We start from the raw sequence: 26,005 nt of genomic DNA on the forward strand, positions 1-26,005 counted from the left end.
AGCTGGTTGGCAGGGTGGCAGGACGTAGGTCAGTAATGCCTGTTAGTCAAAAAACACAACCTCAAGTTCAATATAGTTATAATGCATATGTAGCACTGAGTGATTCTTATATACTGGCTCTTTACCTGATAGAGATAACTGTTATCCCTGGGACATGGTCCTATATTGTTGGCAGAGAAATATATTCATTGAAGATGCACGGACGTTAGACGCTGTGTTAAAATGTAGTTAGCCATGTAAACATTGTACCTCCCACAGAAGGCTGTGGCTGTCGGCGCACAGTAGTGCTCTCATGGATTGGACTGGGGAAAAAAAAGTTACACGATATTTAAACCAGTTCATTACGGATAAAGTTTAAAAAAAAAAAAAAAAAAAGATATCTGGGAGCCAACATCATTCACCGTGTCGGATGGGGTCGGTGTCTCCGTGTGGGAGAGGAGGGTCTCGCGCGGCTAGCTGCGGGCCCGTGCAGCACTTTGAGCCCGTGCTCTCCGGTGTAGGTGGTCGCGCGCCTTTCCCGCTCGAGCGCCTCTCTTTCCCAGATCAGCCGAGCGAACTCGCGGACGCGCTTATAGTCGAGCCGGTCCGGACCGGCAGCGCCCATAGCGGACGATATCCGTCCACGGCACACCTGCGGAAAGGTGACAGAACGCTGTCTCCGGAACGGGATTTGTTGGTGGCGTTCTTGTTGCTCGGCAACAGAGAAACGACCGCGGTGGAGACGTTTTTGGTCGCTTTGCAAACTTCAGCTACAAGTCTGCACTATGATTGTTTTGTCTGTTTGCTTTTTGTTTACATTATTTGCTGTTCCACAGGCTCTATAACCTAGCTTACATCTGCAGTGTGGCGTGTGTTTATTTTTTCCTTTTCAATGCTGTTATAAAATTGTGATCCGTCACAACTTTGATCCACTTTGATCCATATTAGATTTTTTGCCTTTCCTAATATTGTTTGATGCGATTTCCTATGTAGGTCTATATCGCCTCTTTAATAAACAGGCTGAATATATCACATACAACGTTAGTGCCAATATTTCCAAACCATGCAAAATACCTAGATTAAAGTTATATGTTTCAAATACCCAGATTAAAGATTTGTACATTTAACAAATTTGATAACTTTGCCACAGATGCAACTTGGGGCTTGTAGTTATGTCTTCGGCTTCCGGAGTTTCTCGTCCGACCGTAACATGGACTAACTACATGTCCCAGTAACCACAGCAGCGCTTCAGCCTCCTGTCAAACACGAATCGAAAGCGCAGATCAGCTAGTTTTGTTTCTAACTCTGGGAAGTGGGGTTTAGTATTAGGGGTGTTGCAGACTGTGTGCCAGCGCTGTTGGCTGCTGTTCGTTTCATTGTCAAGAGTTTGTTTGCGGTTGCGCGACTTTCGGTCACTCTTAAACTGGGATGGATGAAACTTTCAGTAACTAGACGCGCTTCTCCGAAAATGAAAGCGAGTGTTGGGATGCTCGGCTAATTTTCCTCAGCCGTCCGTCCGTGTGGCTCTGTCTCCCTGTTCGACCTTGTGAGCCTCTGGGCCAGAATGTAGTTTTAACAAACCCCCGCCCCTGTCATCTTAAAACCGTGTAAAGGTTGTTGGCGAAGCCAGCCGAGCATGGAAGCTCACGAAGGAAACATGCAGGCAAACGACGACAAAGGGCTGGAGAAACTTATGGATGAGTACCTCAGGACGTGCGGGTTCTTCAGAAGAAAGATAGCCAAGGATGGCTCTTGTTTGTTCAGAGCAGTTGCCGAGCAGGTGAGTTAGTTGGGTATTTCTCGTCCTATTCTGTTTTGCTGCAGTAAAGTCGAGCCATGATGTCGGTGAACTGTTTAAATCGGCTCGCCCGCTTATTAATGCGTGCGCGAGCTACCATTTAAAAACTGTTTAGCTAACCTAGCTAACCTGGCTAGTATACAGAAGTCTTGTGTGTATTTCGACTGACTGTGATCTTGCCATCACAGGCATAGCAAACGCCGTGATACTATCCTGGGCTACGGATTATTTTTAGCTGATCAATTTTTTTTCCCTGCGACGTCAGTCAGCATGACTGGCAAATTAGCCAGCTATCTTATTAGCGACGAATGCTATCTAGCGATCCGGTTGCTAGGTAGCTAACCCAAGACGGCTAACCTAGTATAGCTAGATAACACTTCAGCTAACCTGCCGTGTGAGCAGCATCTAATGATTTAAAATAGCTGGCTATTTTTGAAATTAAATGTAAGGCCAGCGTCTAAAGGAGTTATGAATATTGTGAATGAATATATTTTGAATGCTTATCTAAGTTCGTGGTTGCGAACTGACAATTTCGGCCTTTCCGGGTGGGGAAAAGTGCAAGTTTAAATGAACTTCAGATGCACGTTATTCCATAGACGAGTGTAGAAATGCAGTTATTTAAGATTCCGATGGTGGAAAACCAGGGTTTACGTTCCAGTGTAACTTTCCGACGCTAATCTCCTCACACGGAGTAATGGAAATACGCAGTTGGGGATGTATCGTCCCGTTCGTGGCAGAACGATACAAAATGAGGGTGGGGGTGACCACGTGATTGTCCTATATGCGTGTATTCACCATGAAAATCAGATTACATATGATGATCATGCACATTAATTGTGGCCATAGTTGTCAAATACCAAAATTGGCTTTGCTTTCTCCCTCAACCTCTTTTATTTCCTTAATTTGTTTCCCCCTTATTTTCTTTAGTTTGAAGTGCCATTCATGTGAGACCTGTATTGGACCACATGACTCTGTACACACCCAACTGTGCCATGTGACAAAACAGATGACTGGGTTCAAAGTTTCTCCAGCTGAATTCCTGTCTCCTGCCTCTTGCTCTGGTTTCTCTGTGTTCCCTCCAGGTGCTGCACTGCCAGGGCCTGCACATGAAGGTCCGGGCCGAGTGCGTGAAATACCTCCGGCAGGAGAGGAACTTGTATGAGTCGGTGTGTGAACTTGCAGTGCTTCTCACAGCGAATGCGTTCATTAGCTCTCTTCACTTGTCCTCTAATTTGGGTATAACCGAGTGAGCCTTACGCTGTTTATTTTTTTGTGTGGTAGTTCGTTGAAGGGGACTTTGAGGAATACTTGCAAAGGCTTCAAGACCCTCAGGTAAGAGGACAAATGAACCCTGCCCTGTGGTGACTCGCTCCTCAGAGTGCCATGTGACTCGCCGTGCAGACGTGTCGCTACCATTTCCTTCACTCTGGGTGTCTCATGTTTAAATGCTTCATTAGAATGCTGTAACGCTACCAGAACATTTGCTAGGTAACCTTTGTTTGCAGACTGGGTTTGTTTTTTTTGTTTGTTTTTTTTCAAAAGCAATATAAAATTGCAAAAATCAGTAAACATTTCAATATAAGGATTAATATGTTCTTTTCTCTTTTTCTTTCTGTTTCATCTTTAGAGCTGGGTTGGACAGGTGGAGATAACCGCTTTATCTGTCCTTTATAAGTAAGAATATTTCACACTAAATGCTTTGTCTGTAGTTCAGTCAGTTGGCTTAGAATTTGATATTCCATTAATAGATTGTGTTAAAATCATTGTAACACCTGCTGTCTTGCCGTGATTGCTAATGGGTGCTACCTCCAGTCGTGATTTCATCATCTACCAGCAGCCTGGGGAGCCCCCAGTGAACATCACGGAGAATGGCTACCCTGATAAGGTTTGAACACACACATCCAGGCCATCTGGGACATATGAAAAGCTCCTTGCTGAACGTGCCGCTTAATTAGTTAATCTGTCCTACCTTCCTTCCCAGGTGCGACTCTGCTTCCTTAATGGGAACCATTATGACAGTGTTTACCCACTATCTTACACCACAAATGCTGCTTTTTGCCAATGTGAGTCCTGTGTTTAGTTAATGTTTATGATGGAAATTGCCAATCATGGCCACAAGGAGAATGTGTAGTTGTTTGTTGATTGTATGTGGATGATGAGTAGTTTTGTTTAATAAAAAGGCAAGGGACAGAACGTCTGTCACTAACTCCTGCTCTTTCTCAAGATGTGTTTGTTTTTTCAGCCATCCTTTATGAGCTCCTGTACGAAAAGGTCTTTCACGTGGACCAGAGTGTGTTGGCGGCGAACATGAGGAGTTCAAAAGTGAGAGATGCTGCCGAGGTTGAGGAGAGCAGGAGCAGCGACGAGTCTGACCTGGATGATGGAGACAACTTCTGGTGAGCCTGCCTCCATTTCCCACCTAGACCACCTCCCTGCCTGTCCGGCGTGTTCGTTCAGTCGCTGATGGTCCACACACTTACTTTTTTTCTCCGAGTGGAGACGACACAGGAGGTTTTGGCCTAGCATGGGAGTTCCACAGGTCTGCCGGTTGCACCGCGCCCCTTTCATTGGTTCTGCGAATGCTGCTGGGTAGTTCGTGCTGTAAACGCCAAGCCTTCTCTTTAGAGAGAACTGCACGGTCTCGTCTCGGGCTTCCGATTGTTTGACTGTGCAGCGTTTTGTGTACATGTGCCTGCACATGCATTCCTGTGCCTTTGTGCATGCATTTTTTAAACGTATACGGTACTGTGATTGTTTTGTCATTAGGTCCAGTGAAGTTACTGGCAGGATAAACAATGTGAACAGAAGAGCACCTTATAAGGTAGAAGCACAAGTGCGCATGCATTGATGCTGCGCTCACCTGTATTTCTAAGATATTCCCAGTGAATCTGTCATTTTGTGTTTCCAGTTAGACACTGACTTGCACTTTGTGTGTCAGGGTCGTGGGAGGGGCCATGCCCGAGGAGGAGGGCGTGGCTATTTGCCTACTAAGGTCCAGCACTCCTTGAACCCCACCTATTTCAGGAATGTGGAGTATGATGTGTGGTTGCGGTCAAAAAAAGGTACCTTGTTCCTCCTTGCCCTTGCTGCCTGAACCACGTATATTATTCATTTTACTCACACACTGTTGACATGAACAAAAAGCTATCAAATGTCAGTGCAACAATAAAAAAAATAAAATAAACTTTGTAATCGTCGCTCTGCAAATCCTACATATGTAGCAGTGAGCTGCGTTTGAGCAAAACGTTCTAGCACAGTGACGTGGACCTCTCAACTGTTCCAAGCTGTCTAGAAGCCTTGAAGCCTTATTCTAGTATGCACGGTGTGCAGCGAGTGACGGAGGCTGAGGGCAGAAGCCACACCGGGCCTCAAACCCAGGTCTTGCAGGCAATAAACGTGAGCTCTGACCACCGCACCAGAGAGTCAGCTCTCTGGCACGGGTTTTGGAAAGGCAAGAATGCTGAGCTGAATAACTGTGATGCAGCCTGAAGCTACATCACACGTGCTCCACGTGCTTGGGGAAGACCTAAGTGCTCCAATCAAAGGCTTTCTCCTTTGGGTTTGATTCGTGGCTGTTGTAAGAATGAATCACCTGCTGTACATTACTCAGTGTTCAATCCAAGTCTGTTCAACCAGTTCTACCAGCCAAACTCATCCAGCTTACTATGAGGTTTTTAATCCATATCATCCAGAAAGCCATTACACATGCACCGCTGGGTGGGGGTTAAGGGGTCGCGCGTCCGCGCGCCGTTGGGTGGGGGTTAAGGGGTCGCGCGTCCGCGCGCCGTTGGGTGGGGGTTAAGGGGTCGCGCGTCCCCGCGCCATTGGGTGGGGGTTAAGGGGTCGCGCGTCCCCGCGCCGTTGGGTGGGGGTTAAGGGGTCGCGCGTCCCCGCGCCGTTGGGTGGGGGTTAAGGGGTCGCGCGTCAGCGCGCCGTTGGGTGGCGGTTAAGGGGTCGCGCGTCCGCGCACCGTTGGGTGGCGGTTAAGGGGTCGCGCGTCCGCGCGCCGTTGGGTGGAGGTTAAGGGGTCGAGCGTCCCTGCGCCGTTGGGTGGGGGTTAAGGGGTCGTGCGTCCTTCAGCAGTGCTCATGTTGGCATCGCTACCATCCAGGGTGCCAGGGCCTGATGTGCTGAGCTTTCTCTCTTCCTCACAGCTCAGCAGAGGAGGGACTTCTGCATGGCAGCAGGCATGCACTACACAGCAGGAGACAAGTGCCAGGTGTGTGTGTGTGTGGGGGTGTGTGTGTGTGTGTGTGTGTGTGCGCCGTTATTGTAGTTTTGCATGTGTATAATTTTGCTTGGTCCATTTGGGTTTGTTTCTCTCAGGCGCGCGTGAGGAATGACAGTCGTTACTACAGTGCCTACATTCAGGATGTCAGCCCTGATGATGGACCTGTTACGGTCTTCATTGAGGAGCTCGGAGAGAAGTACGCGTGTGTGTGCGTGTGTGTGTGTGCGTGCTTGCGTGCGAGTGTGTGAGTAATGGGTCTCCACAGGCTCGGACCTGCACTCGGTGTCAAGAATGCTCCTAATTTTACCTTATTGATGCACATCATGTAAAAAACTATGTTGTATGTTCACTTTTGACTTTTCGTGTGTGTGTGTGTATAGACACATCATTCCCCTTTGGAATCTACGTACTCCTTCAGAAGAGTCCTGGTGTACGGTGACTGATAAGGCCAAGAGACACACTGTATCCAATGGCAACGCACCCACAAATGGTATCAGTTGTCTTCCCTTTATAGATTTTGTCTCCGTGTCTCTCTCTACCTCTCTCTCTTTTGGTCTCTTTACTAGACAACAAACCAGTCCCCCCACACAAACACACACACACACACAGTGTTGAATTGTTCCACTGTGTTTGTAACACTAGAGTGGGAAACGAAAGGCGGGAGGAAGCCAGTTCGTTCCGTGTCGATTCCACACACTCCCCTGGCGACTGCAGGCTCCGCCCCTGGCAACCGCGTGCAGAAGCAGAATTCTTGGCCCCCACAAGCCACTGCAGAAGCCCGTCCACTTGGAAGGAACGCCAGTGGCAGGTCAGTTAGCTGGCTTTTATGCACGTGCGCACGCACACACTCAGTGCTGATGTGAGACGTTCTCTTCGCTGTGCGAGTAGGAAGGTGGATCAGGGCATCGCTGTGTTGTCACACATGGAGGAGGAGCACGCCCTGCTGGACCTTCTGCAAAAAGATGAGAACAATTTCCCAACCCTGGAAGCTAGTGCACAGGTAACGCCCATACACTGCAACACTCACTGCGAGACGCTGCACTGTGGAGGGGGAGACTCGACAGAACTGTATGTGAAGCAGAACTGCATTGAAGTTTTATTATACTGGGTTGTGCTGTAGTAATAGGTGTTTTCACACTGGCATGGTGGTAAGTGTGTGTGTGTGTGTGTGTGTGTGTGTGTGTGTGGGTGTGTGTGTGGGTGTGTGCGCACGCAGGCTGCTTGCAGTGAGGGAGGTAAAAGGGTTGAGAAGAAAGGCTCACGGAAGAAGGCCGACGCAGGTGGGTTAAGGCGGGCAGTAAGACATTAAACTGCCAGAGGTACAAATAAATACTGGAAACACTGAGTTTACACTGATGCACCCTAAATCATCTCAAAGAACATAAAAGCTGAAACTCCAAAAAAAAAAAAAAAGACACAAACAAACAAACAAACAAAGAAAAGTCACACAGGTTGAATCAGATGGCATGTGACCTGTCTGTCTGATTACAGACTGCAAAATGGATCACCAAGCAGGCAATTTGACTTTATTTTTACTGTCAGGTTATCCATTTAGTATTCAATATCTGATAATCCTCTCCAAGTTGCTGTGATAGAAATAGCAGGATGAACCTCTGACCAGCTCCATAAGACTATGAAATGTGCTCATGCAACACAGATTTCCAACGTCAAGTGCCCAGTTTAATCAACTGTCAGTATAGACCCCAAAGTATTTCTAAGAGCTACACTGAGTAACAGACCTGTTAATCAAAACTGCTACAGCACCGGAGTCAGATGACATTTCCTGCGTCCTGTTTACATTTAAATCACACATTTAACAAAACATTCATTTTCTGCAAGATAAGAAGATAGGCCACTGTCTTTAGATGGCACCACAGTTCTGGGTGTACTGCATAAACACCTGATGACCGTTCTCCAGATGGCTGCTGGTTTGGCTGTTTGTGTGTAATGAGAGGAAGAGAATAACCCAATGCAGCCCTGGGGAACCCCTGTACCTGCTGCTTATAATGATGATGATGATGATGATGATGTGTATTTATATAGCGCTTTTCAAGGACCCAAAGATGCTTGCTACAGTAGTCTTGGTTCTGGCAAGGTTTTATTACTCGTCTCATACTGTAGACGGTTAGTTAAAAAAGCAAAATATAATTGAACAATAACCAGATTACCTCCGCATCAGTTTTAGATTTGCATATGTATATGTCAGCATAGTTTAACGGTTTATCTCTTCTCATAGTATCCCTGTGGAGATCAAACCAGTTTTCCAAGGTCTCATATAATGTTTACGATCAGCCAGGCATTTTGCTTTTTGTTAAGTGGGAATAGCTTTGAGTTTGTTGTTTGTTTATTTATTTCTTTCAGAAATGAAAGAAGCATCTCCGAGGTCTTCTCAGAAAGCAGACAGGGGAAACCATGGCGTGAGTGTCACCTGGTTCTCTTTCCTACAGGAACTATCCAATCTGTTAATACTGCTGTGTTTTGTGCATCCTGATTGGCTGAGGGACTTGACGAATGAGATTGTGAAGTGTTGAGTGCTTTTGCACCGGTACTGTTCTCCAGCCTCTTTACACTCTGATGTCTTGTAGAAGAAGAGCTGTGTGGAACAAGATCAGAGGATCTGCCCGCCCCTCGGTGACAAACCCAGCCCTTCACCCCCCTCCGCTGCCTCGCCTGCACCTTCTACCCCCAAGGCCAATAAACCCACCCCTGCCATCCCTGCAGCTGCCGCTGCCCGGTCTCGATCCACCCCCGTTCCGTCTACAGCGGCCCCCGCATCTATTCAAACGACCCCCACGCAGGCTCAGACTTCCCCTCTTGTGGCTAAAACAACAACAACAACCCCTGTCCGGTCACAAATTGCCCCTGCTACCCCTGTCACATCTGCACCTACTACTGTTTCTCTAAACACCTCCACCCGGAGGGTGAACCCCGTGTCCACACCTCCAGCCTCCGTTACCCCTAACTCCTCTGAAACAGCATCTCTGCCTTCAGCTCCATCCGCCCCTGCTGTAAGGCCCACCGCTCCAGAAACTGCCCCTGTGTCTGACCTCTCTCCATCCCTATCTGCCCCAGTCACCACCACCACCACTTCAGTTTCTACTGCAGCAGTTCCTCACCCAGTCTCTGCACCTGCCCCTCCAACCGCTCCCGTACCGGCCCATGTGACGGCTCAGGGTCCTGAAACTAACCTTGTTGGCTCTCAGGGTGCCCCAGGACCTGGCCCCGTCATGGTACCTCCCACTGACCCCCCTCACGAGCCCCTTGCCGTACCTGTCTTTGAAGTGCCTGCCGGAATGCCCACGCATGCCCCTGACCTCCCTACTGCCTCCGGTACCCCTCCCACTACTGTTTCAGCCCCCACCCTCTCCCCTCACACAACCCCGCCTACCGTACCCTCTCACTCCATTACCTCTACTGACCCAGCTAACCTCCCATCTGCCCCAGCTGTTGCCCCCTTCCATCCTGTGGGGCTCGGGGCTTTCCCTGGCATGCAGCCTCCGTTCCCTCCCTACCCGCCACCGGTGCACCCTCCCACGTCGGGCGCCATGCCAACCCCGCCTCCCGCCATGTCGTCTGGGCAGACTCCACCTTTCTCCCACCCACCGGAGCCACGCCTGTACGAGGCCGCCGCCCCCTCCCTGGTCACAGGTGCGCGCCCGTCTTTGTTCCTCCTGTTCTTCGCGGCACCAACAGACCCCTTAAATCCCATCGTTGCTCCCGCAGGCGTGGGACCCGTGGCAGTGCCGGAGTTCCAGGCGCACTCGGCGGCCTCGCCCCTCCGGCACGCCTTCTCCCTTCTCAGCCAGGACCCCCTCTATCCCGGCTTCCCCCAGAGCGACAAAGACGACGCCGTCCTCCCGCCCCCTTTCTCCCTCCATCGAACTGGAAAAGACCTGCCGAAAGGTACAGGCCTCCGCTGGCTAGGGCTGGACGATACGGACCGAGAGATTTTTATTGCGATTTAAATTGCTACGAATTGCGATATGCTGCGCGGTATATTAAAATACAGACTGTGACCTGTCCAATGTGATTTTAAATGCGTTTCAAAAACACCCGCAGAACTCTAGCATGGAACGACTGAGGTCAGGTTACTCGACGCAGTTTAAAAAAAGGAAAGCGTTCCCATATCTATAATGCAGCGTTCTGTGACTAAATGCTGGTTATGCCTGAATTGCGTTAGTGATTAAAAAGTGAAACATTATGCCACCCTGCTGTTGAGCGCTGAGGGAAAACAGCGTAGTCACAGTGCTGACCTTCAGTCAAAACAAATGCCCAGATACATGATGAAATTTGGCTTTTTTACTATTGAAATGTTTGTCTGTAAAACATCGTTTCCATCATTTCCAGATATGAATGTCCTCCGGTGGTTCTTTAACCTTGGGGTCAAGGTAAGGGCTGATTTTCATTTAATAGCTGATTTATGTGCAAGGTTTCTTGTCATTTCAGTTAAAGTACTTTTCATAATTTCTTTGTTTGTTTTTTTTTGTGGTTTCTGCAAGTTTCTGGCAAGAAAAACTTATTGGATTTTTTTAAATTTTCTGAACATGTTACCATCTGTTGGCTTTTGTGTTATGTTTTTGTTTTGTTTTTTTATCCCTTCACATCAGAAATATTTTGAAGAATTGCCACCTTTTCGTGTTTGTTCTTGTTTCATCACCAGGCGTACACAAACCAGTTGTGGCCTCCAGTCACCTATCTGACACCACTGACTCAAGCCTACCACATGCAGCCCAACGCCCTGCCTTCATGGCATCCAGACCAGAACCCAGCCTCCCTGACACACGTGAGCCCCGCCCCTAACCACAACCTCATGGGGCCGCCAGTCGGAGCAGGCGGTGGCCCTGTTAATCATTTTGAGGTAAGGGGCATGACCCCGGGCCCTCCTCCAGTGGAAGTTGGTGGTTACAGTAGACACCCCCATTCAGTGCCCATGCCGATGACCCCTCGGCCAGCTGTGCCTTGGTCCGCTGCCCATCCTCCACATGTCTTTCAGGGGGTGTACTCTCTTCCTCCTCCTGGTTCGGTCCCGTACTCTGAGGCTTATGCCCCTACCTCTGTAGGGCACCAGAGACTCCCCATTCCGCCCCCCCTGCATCGCAGGATTGATATCGCTGTGGCAACAGGTCCCTTGGTGACGGAGAGAGGTGAAGGGGACGGCCAGAGGTCGATGACTCCGCAGACGGAGAAGCACACTTGGTCAGGCAGAAGCCATCTGCATCCAGGGGGTGGAGACGTCAAGCCTGCCGCCGTCCCTGTCGCCCTGCCTCCCGCGGAGCTGCAGCACGATGCCGGAGCCTGTGCCATTGCTCAGGCAGTCCTTATCGGTGGAGCGACAGGCGAAGCTGCAGAGCTGACCAAATTGGCCAACGGAAACGCAAAGGAGGACGAAGTCACTAAAAGCTTTCAGGGTGGAGCCTCCGGAGAGATGGTCTCCACCCTCACCCTGCCTTGCTCTGCCACGGACAACTGGGAGGCGGAGGAGGCCGAGTATGGTGACCCAGATCTGAGGAGCGGGCGGCTGTATTACAGTCAGTCTTACAAGTCGGGAGGGAGGCGTGGCCATGAAGACAGAGGTGGGTTCAGAGGCGGGGGCTTCCGTGGCCGGAGCAGACAGCACAATCAGTCCGTTTACCACAGAGCTTATCGGGGGCGGTGGAGGGGGCGGGGCTACGTTCAGTACTCTAACACCAGGGAGGCGGGTTACAGAGGTGGGCAGTTCGCACCGTCACCTGAAACCTGATGTGCAGTTTGTTGTTTGACATGTTTTTAATTCTCTTGGTGGTTTGTTTGTTTTAAGATGGTTTTTGTTGCTGTTCTTCCTTTTTTTTTCATCCTTTTAACTTTTTCCTCTGCTGTGTACTGAGAAACTTTAATCCATTCATCCTGTATGTTTGCATGTGTAATAAATGTAATAAAAGTTTGAACTTTTGAAGGCTAAGGCCATGATTCTTGATCCAAATCGGACAAAAAACAGACTGAATCTCTAATTTACAAGTCATTCAGCGAACAACATTAAATGCACTTGTAAGTACAAGATGTTTGGCTCCAGGTCCCATTTTACAGTGAATGCTATAGAATAGAAGTCCTCAGCTCAAACCTTCAAATCCAAATCCAGTCCTTCATTTTGTATTCACTGGTAAATATTTCCTGTCAAAGAGCACAGTTCGCAGTCCCTGCAGTTCAGGTACTATACATTTTCCATCCTTCCTTTATACAAGTCACATGACACAAATGCAGTCAGTTCCATTAACTATTTTGCATAATCTTGAGTGATAAAATCTAGGACCAGAAATGAGTTTTGTATGACTTGTATGGAACGCTTTTGTGCAATTGTCATTTACTGTACGACTTTTGTCATTGTGTAAGATTTTCTCCACCTTTTTTCTGTTCAATACCTGCTACATCCTGCCCTGGAGCTCAGAGACACGTGTTGGAACCGTAGAAATGTCCTCTTCCACCCAAGTGTTTCATCACAACTGACAAGGAGCCGTGTCCTTTGAAAAAGTCTCTGGACATCCGTGCCAAGCGGAAGCACACAGGCCAGGCCCACCCCCCCCCCCGTGCACTTGGCCCTCTCAAACTGCAGAAGCGTTGCTCTGGCAGACAGATTGTGATCCGGAGTCGTTGGCTTCTCTGCCCGGGACGCTGGGAACGAAGACCTTCAGTCTGAAGGTGCATCCCCTAGTACAGCAAAGACAATGTACACGGATCCTTGTACTGAAGCGGACAATGACGAGTGATCTGTGCATTTCTGTTTTGTTATTTGAGTGCCTACAGCTGCAGAACCAGAGATCTTAAAGATGTAGTTTTGATGCAGAATATTAATAAATGCAAAGCATGTGTGCTTTCATCAAAAGGTTCCTCCAGCAGTTCTCTTGTGCCCACTGTAGAGAACCCTTACAGGATGTGATGTAGAGTAGTGAAGCTCAGCCTTTTCCAGACGTTGGCTTTTAATACGTTACACTTGCTTTCTGTATATAAATCCAAGAAGATTCCAGTGAGTGTACTGTAATAAGGTTTTATTTAATGTTTTATATGTGACAAATCAACGACCATAAGCACCAAAACCTTTGACGAACTGATTATACCATTTATACATCTTATTACTGAGTAAAATGTTTCATTCAAATTTTGTTTGCCATTTTTTGCTCATACTCTGTTACAGCACTGTGTGTCCAATAAAAACACAACCGTGTTAAACAGAATGGCTCCTCACCCAGAAACAGGTTTTTCTAGGTCCCATTGAGAAAGCTCTCTCGGCAGAAACAAAATGGCTGCCACTCCAACCACATTCCTGTTTGCCCTTTCTGCCTGTTTGAGGACAAGCAGTGACGAGAAGGCGGCAGGTAGAGGAGGGTTACTCAAAATAATTGGTGGTTTTGATGTGTCTGTCAGTGTTCAAAATAAACAAACAGTCTTAGTGCTTCCTCTTCCTTGATGATGTCAAACACTGGGAGACTTGCGGTGCAATGAAATGAGATCAGTTTGAAAACTTGTTTTTTTGGTGCTCTTCAGTCATCTAGGAAGAAATAGTTTCCACCTTTCTTTTGTTCCACATCCTGATGGAGAGAATGAGGAAGAGATGAGATCAACACCTACTTTCTTCAACTGACTGTTGGGAGGGGTATGTGTTATATTATACATACAATTTGTATACAAACTGCACTGGGTCACCCTAAACGGTCATTCCTTCCTTCATTCTTGCCTAGCTGGTGTACTTTTGTTATGGGGTTTCTAGTCTATTCTTTATCCTTTTCTCTGAACCGTATGTGTGTGTTCGTACTTTAATGGAGTTGAGCTTGTTGATTCTTGGTCTGAAGTTGTTGGGGTCTCTCCTGAATGTGATCTCCAGCTGTGCCAGGAACTTGTTCATGCCTGCCAACAGAGTCTGCGGCCTGACACACACACACACACACACACACACACACACACACACACACACACACACACACACACTCTAAACAGTCTGCTCCAGTTTGCTTGTGAGAACCACCTAGGCTAGCTGTGAACTCCATTTCATATGTAGTTATATTTGCATCATTGCTTTAGAGAGCTGACGGTTTATTCTTACGAATTAGCGCGGGTGTTCTTGGAGGGAATCCCGTCAAACACAATGACTCGGTCGGCCAGGTACGTGGCCATGATGAAGTCATGCTCCACCACGAACGCCGTCTTCTTCGCATGGAGAATGAACCTGTGAGCAGAAACACGGCCAGACACTTCAGCAGGAGGTTGGCTACGCTGCACGGCCGGGAGCATGTGGACGTCTCACCGCCGCCACCACACCTTCCAGAGCGTGTTGACCCCCCAGCAACAAGCACTCCAGTTCATCCCAAAGAGTGTTCAGTGGGACTGGGCTCAGGGCTGTGTGCAGGCCACTGGAGTTCCCCCACACCACTGCACAGTGCAGGTGAACCTTAAAAGAGGACTCGGGTATGTTCATGGTCCTCTACCAGTTAGGAGATCTTAAACCACTTGCTGTTCACACCACAGCTCCTTTATGCAACACTGAATTATAGGCAGGGCAGCTATCGTGGCTTTTTTTGCGGCCACGCTTTTCATGCTACTATTATGTGGGTTTGCTACATTTTCATAAATGGATTGAGAAGAGAACAGACTTGACAAAATACAAAAATAGTTTTAGGAAAGAAAAAAAAGTTGACCAAGTATGAGAGAAATTTTGCTGCAGGACAACAGAGACCACTGGAAAGGACACATTTTAGGATTTTCTTCACTCTCAAAACACGCTCCACTCATCAACTGAACTGGCCCTGCAGGGGTTAGAGTGGGTGTGGTTGAACAAGACAAACAACTCCCTGTGCCCCAAACCCAGAGGGGGAAACTGTTGTAACCCATCAGGCCCTTTTGGTCAGGCCAGCTGAGGCATGCTGGGAAGTGCGTTACCTTTTGATCACTCTAGCAGCCATGAGACGCTGCTCGGAGTCCAGGTAGGCTGACGGCTCGTCGATCAGGTAAACGTCAGCCGGTTTGCCCAAGCACAGGGCTAAGGCAACACGTTGCAGCTCACCACCAGACAGGTTCTGAACCTACACATACACAAACTACACATACAAATACGAACTACACAGAGCGCAGAAATGAGAGAGTTGCGGGTTGCCATGGGAACTCACGTCCTGGTCAATGATGCTCTCTATCTGCATGGGCTTCATGACATCAGTGACGAACTGGGGGTGCGTGTATGCGTCTCTGATCTTCTCATGCAGCAGTGCACGGACGCTGCCCTAAAAGCCACAAACATGCTAGCTATTCAGTACGCTACAGTAACAGAATAATAACAGAACAGAGTAATAAAGTTATAGACCTGAGAATAATAGAGAGACAAATACTTTAGTTAAAAAAAACAAACTAACAAATATATTCCATCTTTCAATGCTGGAAAAATGAAGCAAAACTGCTAACAGAATATTTGTATTATTTGGGCAGGGGGTTCTTATGTGTTCTTATTCTTCATTTGGGGGCTTTTACATTTGGTCTGATCAGACTTACTTTAAACTTGGGGCTGATCTTCTGAGGTTTATAGCTCACATTCAGAATTGGCACATCACCTACAAAACACACCAAACACAGAATCACAACAATGTGTGTGTTTAGGCTTTGAAACGTTGTATTTGTGTGTGTGTGTGTGTGCGTGTGTGTGTGTGTGTGTGTGCGTGTGTGTGTAAATGTTACCTCCTCCATCAGGTTTCAGGCCACCTGCAAGCATTCGGATAAACGTGGTCTTCCCGGTTCCTGCAAACAGCAAAAAAAAAACAAAAAAACTTTCACACTAATTTTCTCTCCATCTCTAAAAAAGGAGCATCAGAATGAATTCCGGCCACTTCCACGTCCCCGCACGCCCTCACCGTTCTCTCCCAGCATAACCATGATCTCCGAGTCTGTGAACTCTCCCCCGGTGATGCGCAGGCTGAAGTCGCCCATGCTCTTCGTCATGTCGGGGTACTGGTAACGGCACATCTTCTTCACTTCCTCCTCTGCTGCCGTCTCCGCCACCTTGAACACCAGCGAGGTCTCGCGGAAGCGCAGGTTCTCTGTGGGGACGTAGCCGTCCAGAAAGATGTTTATACCTGCGAGGGGAGGGCGGGAGAGCGAGAGTGTTTAAATACGAGCACGAAGGCATCCTATTGGCTCGCTGGTCGTGGCGGTGGCAGTTGTGCTGGTACCTTCCCGGACACTGAAGGGCATGGTGACGACCCCATACGCACTGGGCACTCCGTACAGACAGCAGATGAAGTCGGACAGGTAATCCAGCACGCTCAGATCGTGCTCAACCACGATGATGTACCTACACACACAACTACACTAAGAAGACGGAAAGCTACTAAGGGCAGTTACGCTCGCCACACTGAGTAAGTGCAGGAGTGGTGGGGCAGGCTGGCGTGCGCGCGGGGGCATACCCACCGGTCGGGCGAGATGAGGGAGCGGATGGTGATGGCAGCTCTCAGTCTCTGCCTCACGTCCAGATAGCTGGACGGCTCGTCGAACATGAAACTACGGCAAGAGGAGGAGAGTCAAAGGTCGGCACTGTCAAAGCAAACGACTCAAATCCAAAAATCACAAAAGCGAGGTCAGATTTGAGCACAAGACGGAACAAAGTGGGACGTAGGGGCGCACGGTACACGGATGAGGAGGGAATGCATACGTGAGGAACGGCTAAGAGGACACACAGAGACGGGGACACGAGGAAGGAGGACAAGATAAAAGAAGTGGAGGAAAACTAAAAAGCGACCAACATGTCTGCTCTCTGGATGCAGACCACTGCACAGGCAAATCTCTGCAGCTCTCCGCCAGAAAGGTCCTCCACGTTCCGATCTCGCAGGTGCAGCAGATCTGACCGAGCACAGGGCAGACAGTCTCAACCAGCCAGCCACACACAGCGCAAACACACACTCAACCAGCCACACTCAACACAGCACTCACACCCCAGACCCACTGTACATTCAGTTTAGTTTCTCTAAACCTGATGACTTTATACTGAAACGTTCAAGGGAGCATCAGGGTTAATTTGTGCGAAAAAATGTTCTCGTCTTTGTATGCGATTACTATCTACACGTAATACTGCTTAAATATTACATACCTAGCTGCTCACACACTAGCTCTTCTGTCTTAGTGTCGTCCTTCCTGCCCAGAATGGCCCCTACTGACCCCTACAGGCAGAACAGAGAGTTACAACTCAGCAACAGTGGCTAGACACGCTCACATTAGCCATTCACGTTAGAGCTCCCAGAACGTAGACCTGCAGTGACGTTGGCCGTGTGTGTATGCTTATGTGCCTGTGACATTTGTCTTCCACAGGAGCCCATGAGGGATTGTGTACAAGCAGGTACATCTGCATTCAGGCCTTCATTCGGATTCTTACCTTGACGGTTTTGGGGATCTGGTCAACGTACTGCGGTTTAACGATGGCCTTCAGGTCGTCCTCCAGGATCTTGGTGAAATAGTTCTGCAGCTCGGAGCCTCTGAAATAGGCCAGGATTTCCTGCCAATCAGGGGGAGCCTGGCCAGCCCAGTGACAGTGACATACACACACACGCGCCCATCACTATGTGACTGGATGGGGCAGCACAGAGTGTACCACCAATTTCCCATTTAATACAGATGCAACTTATACAATAACCATTCTGAACATTTAAAAGGTACAGAAATATGTTACAAATAAAGGTAATGTATTACTATTTTGTCTGCCTTTCTGCAGGGGCTGAAACTAATGAACAAGAAAGTGTGCGTGCGTGTGTGTGTGTGCATGCGTGTGTGACTCACATCGTATTTGCCCAGGTTTGGTTGTGTGTGTGTGTGTGTGCGTGAGAGAGACACATCGTATTTGCCCAGGTTGGGTTTTGTGTGTGTGTGTGTGTGTGTGTGTGTGTGTGAGACTCACATCGTATTTGCCCAGGTTGGGTTTTGTGTGTGTGTGTGTGTGTGTGTGTGTGTGAGAGAGACTCACATCGTATTTGCCCAGGTTGGGTTTTGTGTGTGTGTGTGTGTGTGTGTGTGTGTGTGTGTGTGTGTGTGTGTGTGTGTGTGTGTGAGAGACTCACATCGTATTTGCCCAGGTTGGGTTTTGTGTGTGTGTGTGTGTGAGACTCACATCGTATTTGCCCAGGTTTTGTGTGTGTGTGTGTGTGTGTGTGTGTGTGTGTGTGTGTGTGTGTGTGTGTGTGTGTGTGAGACTCACATCGTATTTGCCCAGGTTGGGTTTCTGTTTTCCTGCCAGGATTTTCAGAGCAGTGGACTTGCCGATGCCATTAGTGCCCACCAACCCCAGCACCTCTCCAGGACGAGGGATGGGCAACCTGCCACGGCAATGTGGAGCAGAGTAACACACACACACACACAGACACACACACAGACAGACACACACACAGACACAGACACACACACAGACACAGACACACACACACACACACAGACACACAGACACACACACACACACACAGAGTCAGGTCCCTATAAACGCTGACATAGGAGACGCATCATTATAGCTCATGCCTAAAAATGTGCAGGGGAGAACCAACACAGGTTCATCCTTACTTCACAACATTTTTGCATTAAGCAAGACCAGCTGCACTTTTAAACTGCTTGCAACAGTAGCAGACTTGCAAGCTTCTACCTGTGCAGTTTAAAGGAGTTGGCACAGTATCTGTGTGTGGTTTCCTTCTCCAGGTTACTTGGCAGGTTTACGATGGACAGAGCCCCAAATGGACATTTCTAAAAGTAAACAAAGAAATACAGTGTCAAAAACATACATCACAAAAAAACTGGACTAACATTTAACAGCTGAACATTTCAAACAAAACAAGTCTGACCTAGGATGATGAATACAATGGATGAAAAGTGTTCTCGTTCTCTCTCTCTCTCTCTCTCACACACACACACACACACACACACACACACACACACAAGTTAATACGAGACTGGACTCTAAGGATAGCTTGCATGAGATGATGTTACCTTGATGCAGATACCGCATCCTATACAGAGAGATTCCGAGATCCACACAATCTTGCTCTGCGGCGTCACTTCAATACAAAGCTTACCTGTGCACGGAGAAACGCAATTTAATGCGATGCACGCGACGCAGGGGAGTGCTTGTGTGTGTGTGTGTGTGTGTGTGTGTGTGTGGTTCTCTTACCCATTCGCACCACAGGACAGCTTTTCTTACACTCCTGTCTGCATTTCTTAGGTTTGCACTTGTCGTGGTTGACGATTGCAATTCTGGTGTTTTTGTCGGCCATGGCGCTGGCGGCGAATGCGGGAGGACGTCCGACAGCTGGGAGCAGAAGAGGGGCGCTCCGGGCCTCGCTGAACACCAGAGACGAGTCACCTATTAGCGGACGGACAGAGCAAAGTCACGCGTTAACATCTCACGCAAAATCAGTGGTCTTATCCGCAAGCATAATTTCCAAGCGCAGAGACGGTACCGGGGAATTCAAGACGGGTTTAAGTTCAATGGAAGACAGTAACACCCGAGATGCGAAAGCTGGATGAGCAGCTAGCGGGGCTTTTCTCACACACACACACATACACACACAAACATGTCTAGAAATTAGACCAGATTGATGATCAGTGGCAGCCAGAAGACAGCAGCTTACCCTAACCGCCTCCCAGTGTCCGGTAAGACGTGAGCAGACGTGCTATAACGCGCTATTACGCGTTATTACAGAATTAAACTTCCCTTATGCCACACAACGTGCTGCGCTCGTGGACAAGCCGGCGGCCAAGATGGCGCGAGAGCACGTTACGCTTCCGGAGACGCGACGGAAAAAGCCCCCCCCCCCCCCCCCGGCTGGGACGACATTAGTCTGCGACGAGGCCGGGAAAAGGATTTGGTTTGAAGTCGTGAGCAAATGTATGCCAGTAAATATTAAGAATATTTTAGGGGAAATGTTCACTAGGACAAATTAGTGTGCGCCACAGGTGAGAAGCTACAGAGCTGCAGTATGAATGAGCTGTGTCACTTTGTTATGCCTGTAATTCCGAGCCTTAACTTACCTAGGTTAGGTTAGCTAACGTTAGCTGTGCTAGCCTAAGCCTAACCCTCCCTACATAGTGGCCGAGCTTACGTAACCTTCTTCACTTAGTAAGTTCAGATGTGTTGCAGTATTTGTGTTTAAACCTGCGTGTACATGATTTACGATTAATTTTGCCCCGTTTTATGTCGCGTCTATACGCTTGATTTGCGTCTGTGGCATTAACACTGGTCACTGGGCTAGCAAATATTGTTTTATATATTTATTATTTTAAATGTTGTATTCATAAACCTCAGTAGGTTTGTATTGGGGAACCCTGGCAGTAAGTGGACAGATCTTGGCATGTTTAATCCTTACCGCAGCACACAATTTCCCACAATTTGCACTTGTGTAGCATGTTCTCTTGCACTGTTGTTTTTATGTTGCACCATGGTCCTGGAGGAACATTGTCTCGTTTTTGTTGTGTACTTGTATATAGCTGAAATGACAATAAACCCTCTTGAACTTGAACTTGAAAACCGCTGTAAGATTCTTTTTTTTTTTCTGGTCCTAGTAACCATGGCAACCGCAACGAAAACGCCACCTGGCGCGGATCCCAAGCAGCTGGAGCGCACGGGGACCGTCCGCGAGATCGGATCTCAAGCCGTGTGGTCGCTTTCATCATGCAAACCTGGTGGGTTGCTTTAATGGCACTTTATTATTCACCATAACGCTATACCTCACCAAACCCTTCAGACAGTCTCTCTCTCCCTTCCTCCTTCTAGGTTTTGGAGTTGACCAGCTAAGAGATGATAATCTGGAGACGTATTGGCAATCTGATGGCTCTCAGCCTCACTTGGTCAACATCCAATTCAGGTATATGCTAAACATCTATTTATATCTGTGTAGTGCGGAAGCTACTTTAGTTGTATTAGATATAAAAATAGTTCAATTCAGTACGACACTTTCCAACACACAAAGTGTCTTAAGTGTTAAGGCACTTTCCCAGCACACTGTTCTTTTTGTTGAGTGTTGACACTGTCCCAGGACTGTCCTTTGTTTTGATTCAGGAGGAAGACCACGGTGAAGATGCTGTGCATTTATGCGGACTATAAATCAGATGAGAGCTACACCCCCAGCAAAATCTCCGTTAGAGTGGGAAACAACTTTCACAACTTAATGGAGATCCGGGTAAGAGTTCTCAGATTGTACAGGAGGTGTCCAACAACCAAGTCTAAAGCTTCTCATTTAGCCAAAACAAACATTTGAACTTTATTATTATTATTAAGATTTGCACTATATTATTGTTACTTTTATTCAGATTTGCACTTTTATAATAATAATTGTTAGTATTTATTAATATTTGCACTTTATTATAATTATTATTGTTATTAAGATTTGCTCTGAAGTACTATGTATGTGTGTGGCACTGTGAGCAGCAGTTGGAAATGGTGGAGCCCAGTGGCTGGATCCACATCCCCCTGTTGGACCTAGTGAACAACCCCATCAGGACCTTCATGATCCAGATCGCTGTGCTGGCCAACCACCAGAACGGCCGTGACACGCACATGAGGCAGATTAAGGTCTACACGCCTGTGGAGGAGAGCTCCATCGGCAAGTTCCCACGATGCACCACGGCCGACTTCATGATGTACCGCACCATCAGATGACAGTGTGTGCTCTATGAGCTCTCTCTAGAAGTGCAAAGTTCAGGGTCATGGGTCATGAGCACTCAGACTTCACACAAAAGGTCACAGGGCAGTGATTCCCAGTGTGGACAAGCTGCCAATACACAGAGAACATCCTGCAAAACCTGGAAGAGCTGGCAGGTTATCGATGTAATTTGTGTTTGAAGTAGAGTGGGAATGCAACTAAGAATGAGCTTAATGTAAATGTGTTACGGATTATTTCATTGTGCCATGTTTTTGAAAGTGAATTATTGTACAGGTAATAAATTTTTTAAAATTACACATCACATTGCTGTCCTTGAATTTTAAGATTAAAGATTTAAGATTTCCTGGTTAGTACAATGTCTGATGTTAGCATACACAAATACTTGTGTATATGTATATTTGTTAGTTGAACGCCAGAAGTGCAAGTGTGACTAAAAGCTGCTTTTCTTGGTAATAAACAAACAAAATAAAAGCTGCCAATGCTGTGATCTGTGGGAGTGCAGCGGGGTCACAGTGCTCCGTGTCATGTGCTCGCAGGTGCATGCACAGTCCAGCTCTCATTTTAGCGCTCAGCTCGTGGCTTGGGGGACAGTACTGCCTTCTAGATGGCGCTCTAGGCGTTCAGTGAGCAGTACCGAATCCAACATACTACATTTTTTAAAAAAAACGTGTCTGTAGTCAGAGAAAGAACACTTTGTTAATCAAAAGCATTTTAGTGCCTTAACTCTTAAACTAAATTGCTCAGTAAATGGGTGACAAAATGAGGCTCGCCAGGTTAAGTGGACCTGAAGGCTCTGAAAAGCTGAAATACGCTTGGCGGGTTTATTGTTCTCAACTTTTAGCTAACTTTAGTAACATTTGATTCATACAAAAAGCAATTCATGGAAGAAAGTAGGAAATGCACAAAAACAAGCATTAATATGATCAATAAACAGCATATCGCTGAGCTGCACAAAAGGAGAAAAAATGTCAAATGTATAAATCAAAAAATGAACTAATTTTAATTTTGACGGAGCCAAATTAAAGGTATGTTCTACATAGCGGTGGTTGTTTGAGTCTAAAGGTTCCTAACCTCTCACTAATGTGTCACCCAGGGCTTCAGAAGCTTCACCTCCTCACTCAGCTCAGAAGTTCTGAACAGGCCTTGTACTCCTCAAAGTAAATCATGTCTCCTCAGTCCAGACCGATTCCACACAGAAGAACGTGCATACGTTACAGTAATTTGTTGAGTAACAGTGCCCTGTGCTGTACTGCAATAACATAAGTCATTCCAGACAGTATGTACACATTGTCTTCCATGAGAATAAGTTTAAATGTGTACGTGAACTTCGGGCGAGCACTACAACTGTGCTAGGTTGAAAGGCTTAAAATTATTCTCTGCTTTATTAATAGATGCATCTCTACCTCGGTACAAAACATGTCATCAGAATGTGAGAGACAGTCAAATCGGAAGACGTTTCATCTTCTCACTTTTTGCATCCTGCCTCCTGTGTGCTCGACTTCCTCTGTGCCACAAGAAAGCATGTGTGTGAGGGAGTATGCATGTTTCCTGTTCAGGCCGGTGGTTTCAGACCGATGACAATAGCTCTCTCCGAAAGACGAGAGGAAAAAAAGAAGCAGTTTTGTGTAAATGAGACACGTTTAACCTGTTTCTATTAAGGGCTATCAAAGCTACAACAATGACGACAAAACGCTTTGTTTACATCCATGTTCTTGGTAAGTTACCTTTGATTCTTTTCTTATCGGTTGTGAAAAAAGTTTAATTACTAAGCTCATCATGTGTTGTGTGTGTGTGTGTACCGGGCAGATTTGAAACCTGTCATATGTACCTCTGAAAACTTCAAATACACAAATTGTATTATTTCATAAAAATAGCAAGTTGTGTGATGCCATGAACTGTACTACCTTGTGTTTACAGGACGTTACTGTAGGTCTATTAGATATGGCTCCCTCCAAGGTCTCATGGCAGCAGTCAGGCAGCAAACATTAGTCAGAGGAGAGAGTTTCCCTCTGACGGTAGCACAGTGTATGGGGGCCATCACATTCATCATGGTTATCAAGACATCCAATTACTGTTCTACTGTTCACTGTTTTTGTTCTTTCAACTTGTTTCTCATTTTCTGTTTATAGGTCTGCCTTGGGCTAAAACCTATTATGTTTTTGAAAATGACATTTTGGTACATTTAAATGAATCTGCTGTGAACTGTTCACATGTTCATCTACAGGGAATGTGTTAGAGAAGCAGGCAGCTATGTGATTTTTGTGATTTTAACTCTGCTTTGCTTCGTTTTCCCCCTGTTTTGTTCACCCACTCCCTGTGCTTAGTGGCCCTGGTGTGTTTGTGTGTGGTGACGAGTCAGGTGCCTGACAGCACAGAATCACCCTCCAGTCCTACATCATCGGCCTCGTCCAATTCCATCGTCACTGCCACGGTCCCTGCACTCAGCGCGCACAGTTCAGACACTACCAAAGAGCCCCGCGAATACAACGAGACAGCAACTGCCAGTACAGGTCCTGACAATAGCACAGTAGGGACAGGCTCTGAGATTACAGAAAGCACCTCAGCTCCAGACAAGATCACGCACAGCATTGTTATAGTCTCTACGACAGGTAAGACAGAGCCTGTTATTTATACGTTCTGGGCAAATCACTATGAGGGTAGTGAGTGCTTGACCTGTTTTCAGGGTTAAGTGAGTACACGCTGAAAGGCTGTCCGTAAGGGTAATGCTAATACAATGCTAGGGGAGGCAGGAGAATGTCTGGGCCTTTGTCTATGAAACCTTGTAAAATAATGGTAGTGCAGACTAACCCTAGATCAGCTCTCATCGGCTACCGTTTAAGTTCCTTGTCCAATCGCTCGGGTCTTTGCAGTGCACATGTGGTTTGCAGCAGTTTCTGGTGTAGGTGTTGAGGGGCTGGCCAGCGCACATGCAAAAAGAGACACGCTTTCACATGCGTGTGAAGAAGAAGGGAAAAAAAACCAAACCTGAGCTGACCTGTTTAGCTAAATTCAAACGAAAGTGCTTCATTCCACTCATACTGGCAAGAGCGTTGTACAGTAAATCAGTACGTTCTTGACTGTAAATTCATGTATATCCTTTTCTGGTGAGATTACAGTTGGTACTGTTTTGTAAAATGTTTTGTGAAAGGTTAAATCTTGAAGGAAACATTTTGACGACAGGCCGTCAGTCCCAGAGAAGCTCAGGCATGGTGCTTCCCCCCCAGAGGTTATGCAGTAATTTTTTCATCCTGCATCAGTGCCACCATTTTGAACTGATGTTTTGCCTCTAATTCTAGAGCATGGTTCTTGTCTCATCAAAACAAGATTCCTGACTGCAGACTACTATATGATGGTCGAATAATATGCTTTAAACTAGACTTTTTTTCTTGATGTTTTCATACGTATTGCGCAAGAAACATTATTGAGTGGTCTAGCATCTGCAGTCCTGTAGATGATGTGATGGTGCAGCTATTTGTGACCTTTGCCACTTCCTGGGCACACTGACTGCAGAAAGCTTTCAGAGCAAGCAAACGTTTGGGAAACTCTGATTACCCACCAATTTGATTTTTTTTGCCTGCACTGACCTTTGTAAACCTTTACAAAGTGAATTGTTAAAAAGTAGCGTTATTAGTATTGCCGTGGCTGAGTGTGTGTGTGCCTGTGCGTGTGTGTGTGTGCGTGTGTGAATGCTCATGTGTGTGTGTGCGTGCGTGTGGTTAATTTCAGCTTTTTTACTGCACTTAACAAAATCACAACATACATTTACTTGCCTTTGTATTCACTTAAGCAGGGCAGCACACATGGCTTTATGACTTTATTTCATATCCCAGTTTTTTGACTCTTAAAGGACAAATGCGAGTAGACCCTAACCCTAAAAGTGGAAAAACAAACAAACAAACAAACAAACAAACAAAAACAAGCCAGTCACATCAAACGTATATTAGCACGGCGCCACCGCAGTCTGTTTTAATCAGGTCAGATCGAGTTGCATTCTACACGCCTCAAGAGGTCTACACTTTAGTGTAGTGGTTTACTGGTTTACACTTTACTGGTTTACACTAACATGACTGTGTCTTTGTGTTGCAGAGGTTACAAAAAGTACAACAGCAGCCCCTGGAGGTAAGAAGTGACCAGGTCAGACTGAGTGGTGTGATGGGTTCTCTCAGTTGCACTTTTAGTCTGCGATCTCCTCAGCTAAAGCAGTCTACACTTTAGTGCATTGGTTTACTGGTTTACATTTTACTGGTTTACTCTAACATGACTGTGCCTTTGTTTTTCAGCAACTACGAAAGATGCAGTAGGTAAGAAGTTCCTGCTTGCTGGCGTTTGGTCCACCGGAGAGTCTCGCTGACTTGG

At 47.0% G+C, this 26,005-nt stretch overlaps 4 protein-coding genes across 6 annotated transcripts in view; 3 read left to right on the plus strand and 1 right to left on the minus strand.

Moving 5' to 3' along the window:
- The first annotated feature begins 1,111 nt into the window (after window positions 1–1,111).
- On the plus strand, window positions 1,112–11,940 carry otud4 (OTU deubiquitinase 4). Its single transcript, XM_035521236.1, has 20 exons — window positions 1,112–1,759; window positions 2,860–2,943; window positions 3,059–3,109; window positions 3,405–3,451; window positions 3,590–3,662; window positions 3,759–3,840; window positions 4,020–4,173; window positions 4,544–4,598; window positions 4,716–4,839; window positions 5,932–5,996; window positions 6,104–6,204; window positions 6,389–6,498; window positions 6,651–6,816; window positions 6,897–7,008; window positions 7,225–7,288; window positions 8,370–8,425; window positions 8,594–9,656; window positions 9,732–9,911; window positions 10,356–10,396; window positions 10,669–11,940. Exons 1-20 carry the CDS (start codon window positions 1,616–1,618, stop codon window positions 11,746–11,748), a joined length of 3,852 nt encoding a protein of 1,283 aa, XP_035377129.1. The 5' UTR covers window positions 1,112–1,615; the 3' UTR covers window positions 11,749–11,940.
- A 1,070-nt stretch (window positions 11,941–13,010) lies between these two features.
- On the minus strand, window positions 13,011–19,759 carry abce1 (ATP-binding cassette, sub-family E (OABP), member 1). Its single transcript, XM_027031383.2, has 18 exons — window positions 19,619–19,759; window positions 19,159–19,350; window positions 18,978–19,063; window positions 18,637–18,734; window positions 18,202–18,319; window positions 17,386–17,523; window positions 17,104–17,173; window positions 16,760–16,856; window positions 16,428–16,517; window positions 16,190–16,311; window positions 15,872–16,093; window positions 15,699–15,758; window positions 15,516–15,574; window positions 15,140–15,250; window positions 14,913–15,055; window positions 14,080–14,202; window positions 13,792–13,903; window positions 13,011–13,567 (listed from the first exon to the last, which is right to left on the minus strand). Exons 2-18 carry the CDS (start codon window positions 19,259–19,261, stop codon window positions 13,520–13,522), a joined length of 1,800 nt encoding a protein of 599 aa, XP_026887184.1. The 5' UTR covers window positions 19,262–19,350; window positions 19,619–19,759; the 3' UTR covers window positions 13,011–13,519.
- A 78-nt stretch (window positions 19,760–19,837) lies between these two features.
- Window positions 19,838–21,943, plus strand: anapc10 (anaphase promoting complex subunit 10). Its single transcript, XM_027031376.2, has 5 exons — window positions 19,838–19,943; window positions 20,550–20,669; window positions 20,761–20,851; window positions 21,046–21,166; window positions 21,415–21,943. The coding sequence occupies exons 2-5, from the start codon at window positions 20,555–20,557 to the stop codon at window positions 21,643–21,645; spliced, it is 558 nt and encodes a 185-aa protein (XP_026887177.1). The 5' UTR covers window positions 19,838–19,943; window positions 20,550–20,554; the 3' UTR covers window positions 21,646–21,943.
- A 1,168-nt stretch (window positions 21,944–23,111) lies between these two features.
- LOC113591019 overlaps window positions 23,112–26,005 on the plus strand; it is a 6,748-nt gene continuing 3,854 nt past the window's right edge. The window contains exons 1-4 of one of the 3 annotated variants that reach the window (XM_035521537.1): window positions 23,112–23,364; window positions 23,974–24,159; window positions 25,736–25,768; window positions 25,930–25,950. In XM_035521537.1, coding sequence (XP_035377430.1) covers window positions 23,328–23,364; window positions 23,974–24,159; window positions 25,736–25,768; window positions 25,930–25,950 — 277 coding nt within the window. In that variant the 5' untranslated portion in view covers window positions 23,112–23,327. Of the gene's footprint in view, window positions 23,365–23,973; window positions 24,259–25,735; window positions 25,769–25,929; window positions 25,951–26,005 lie in introns of all 3 variants that reach the window. The other 2 variants (XM_035521535.1, XM_035521536.1) reach the window with 2 other exon arrangements.

This window comes from Electrophorus electricus, chromosome 22 (assembly GCF_013358815.1).
Source record: "Electrophorus electricus isolate fEleEle1 chromosome 22, fEleEle1.pri, whole genome shotgun sequence".
Lineage (NCBI taxonomy): Eukaryota > Metazoa > Chordata > Actinopteri > Gymnotiformes > Gymnotidae > Electrophorus > Electrophorus electricus.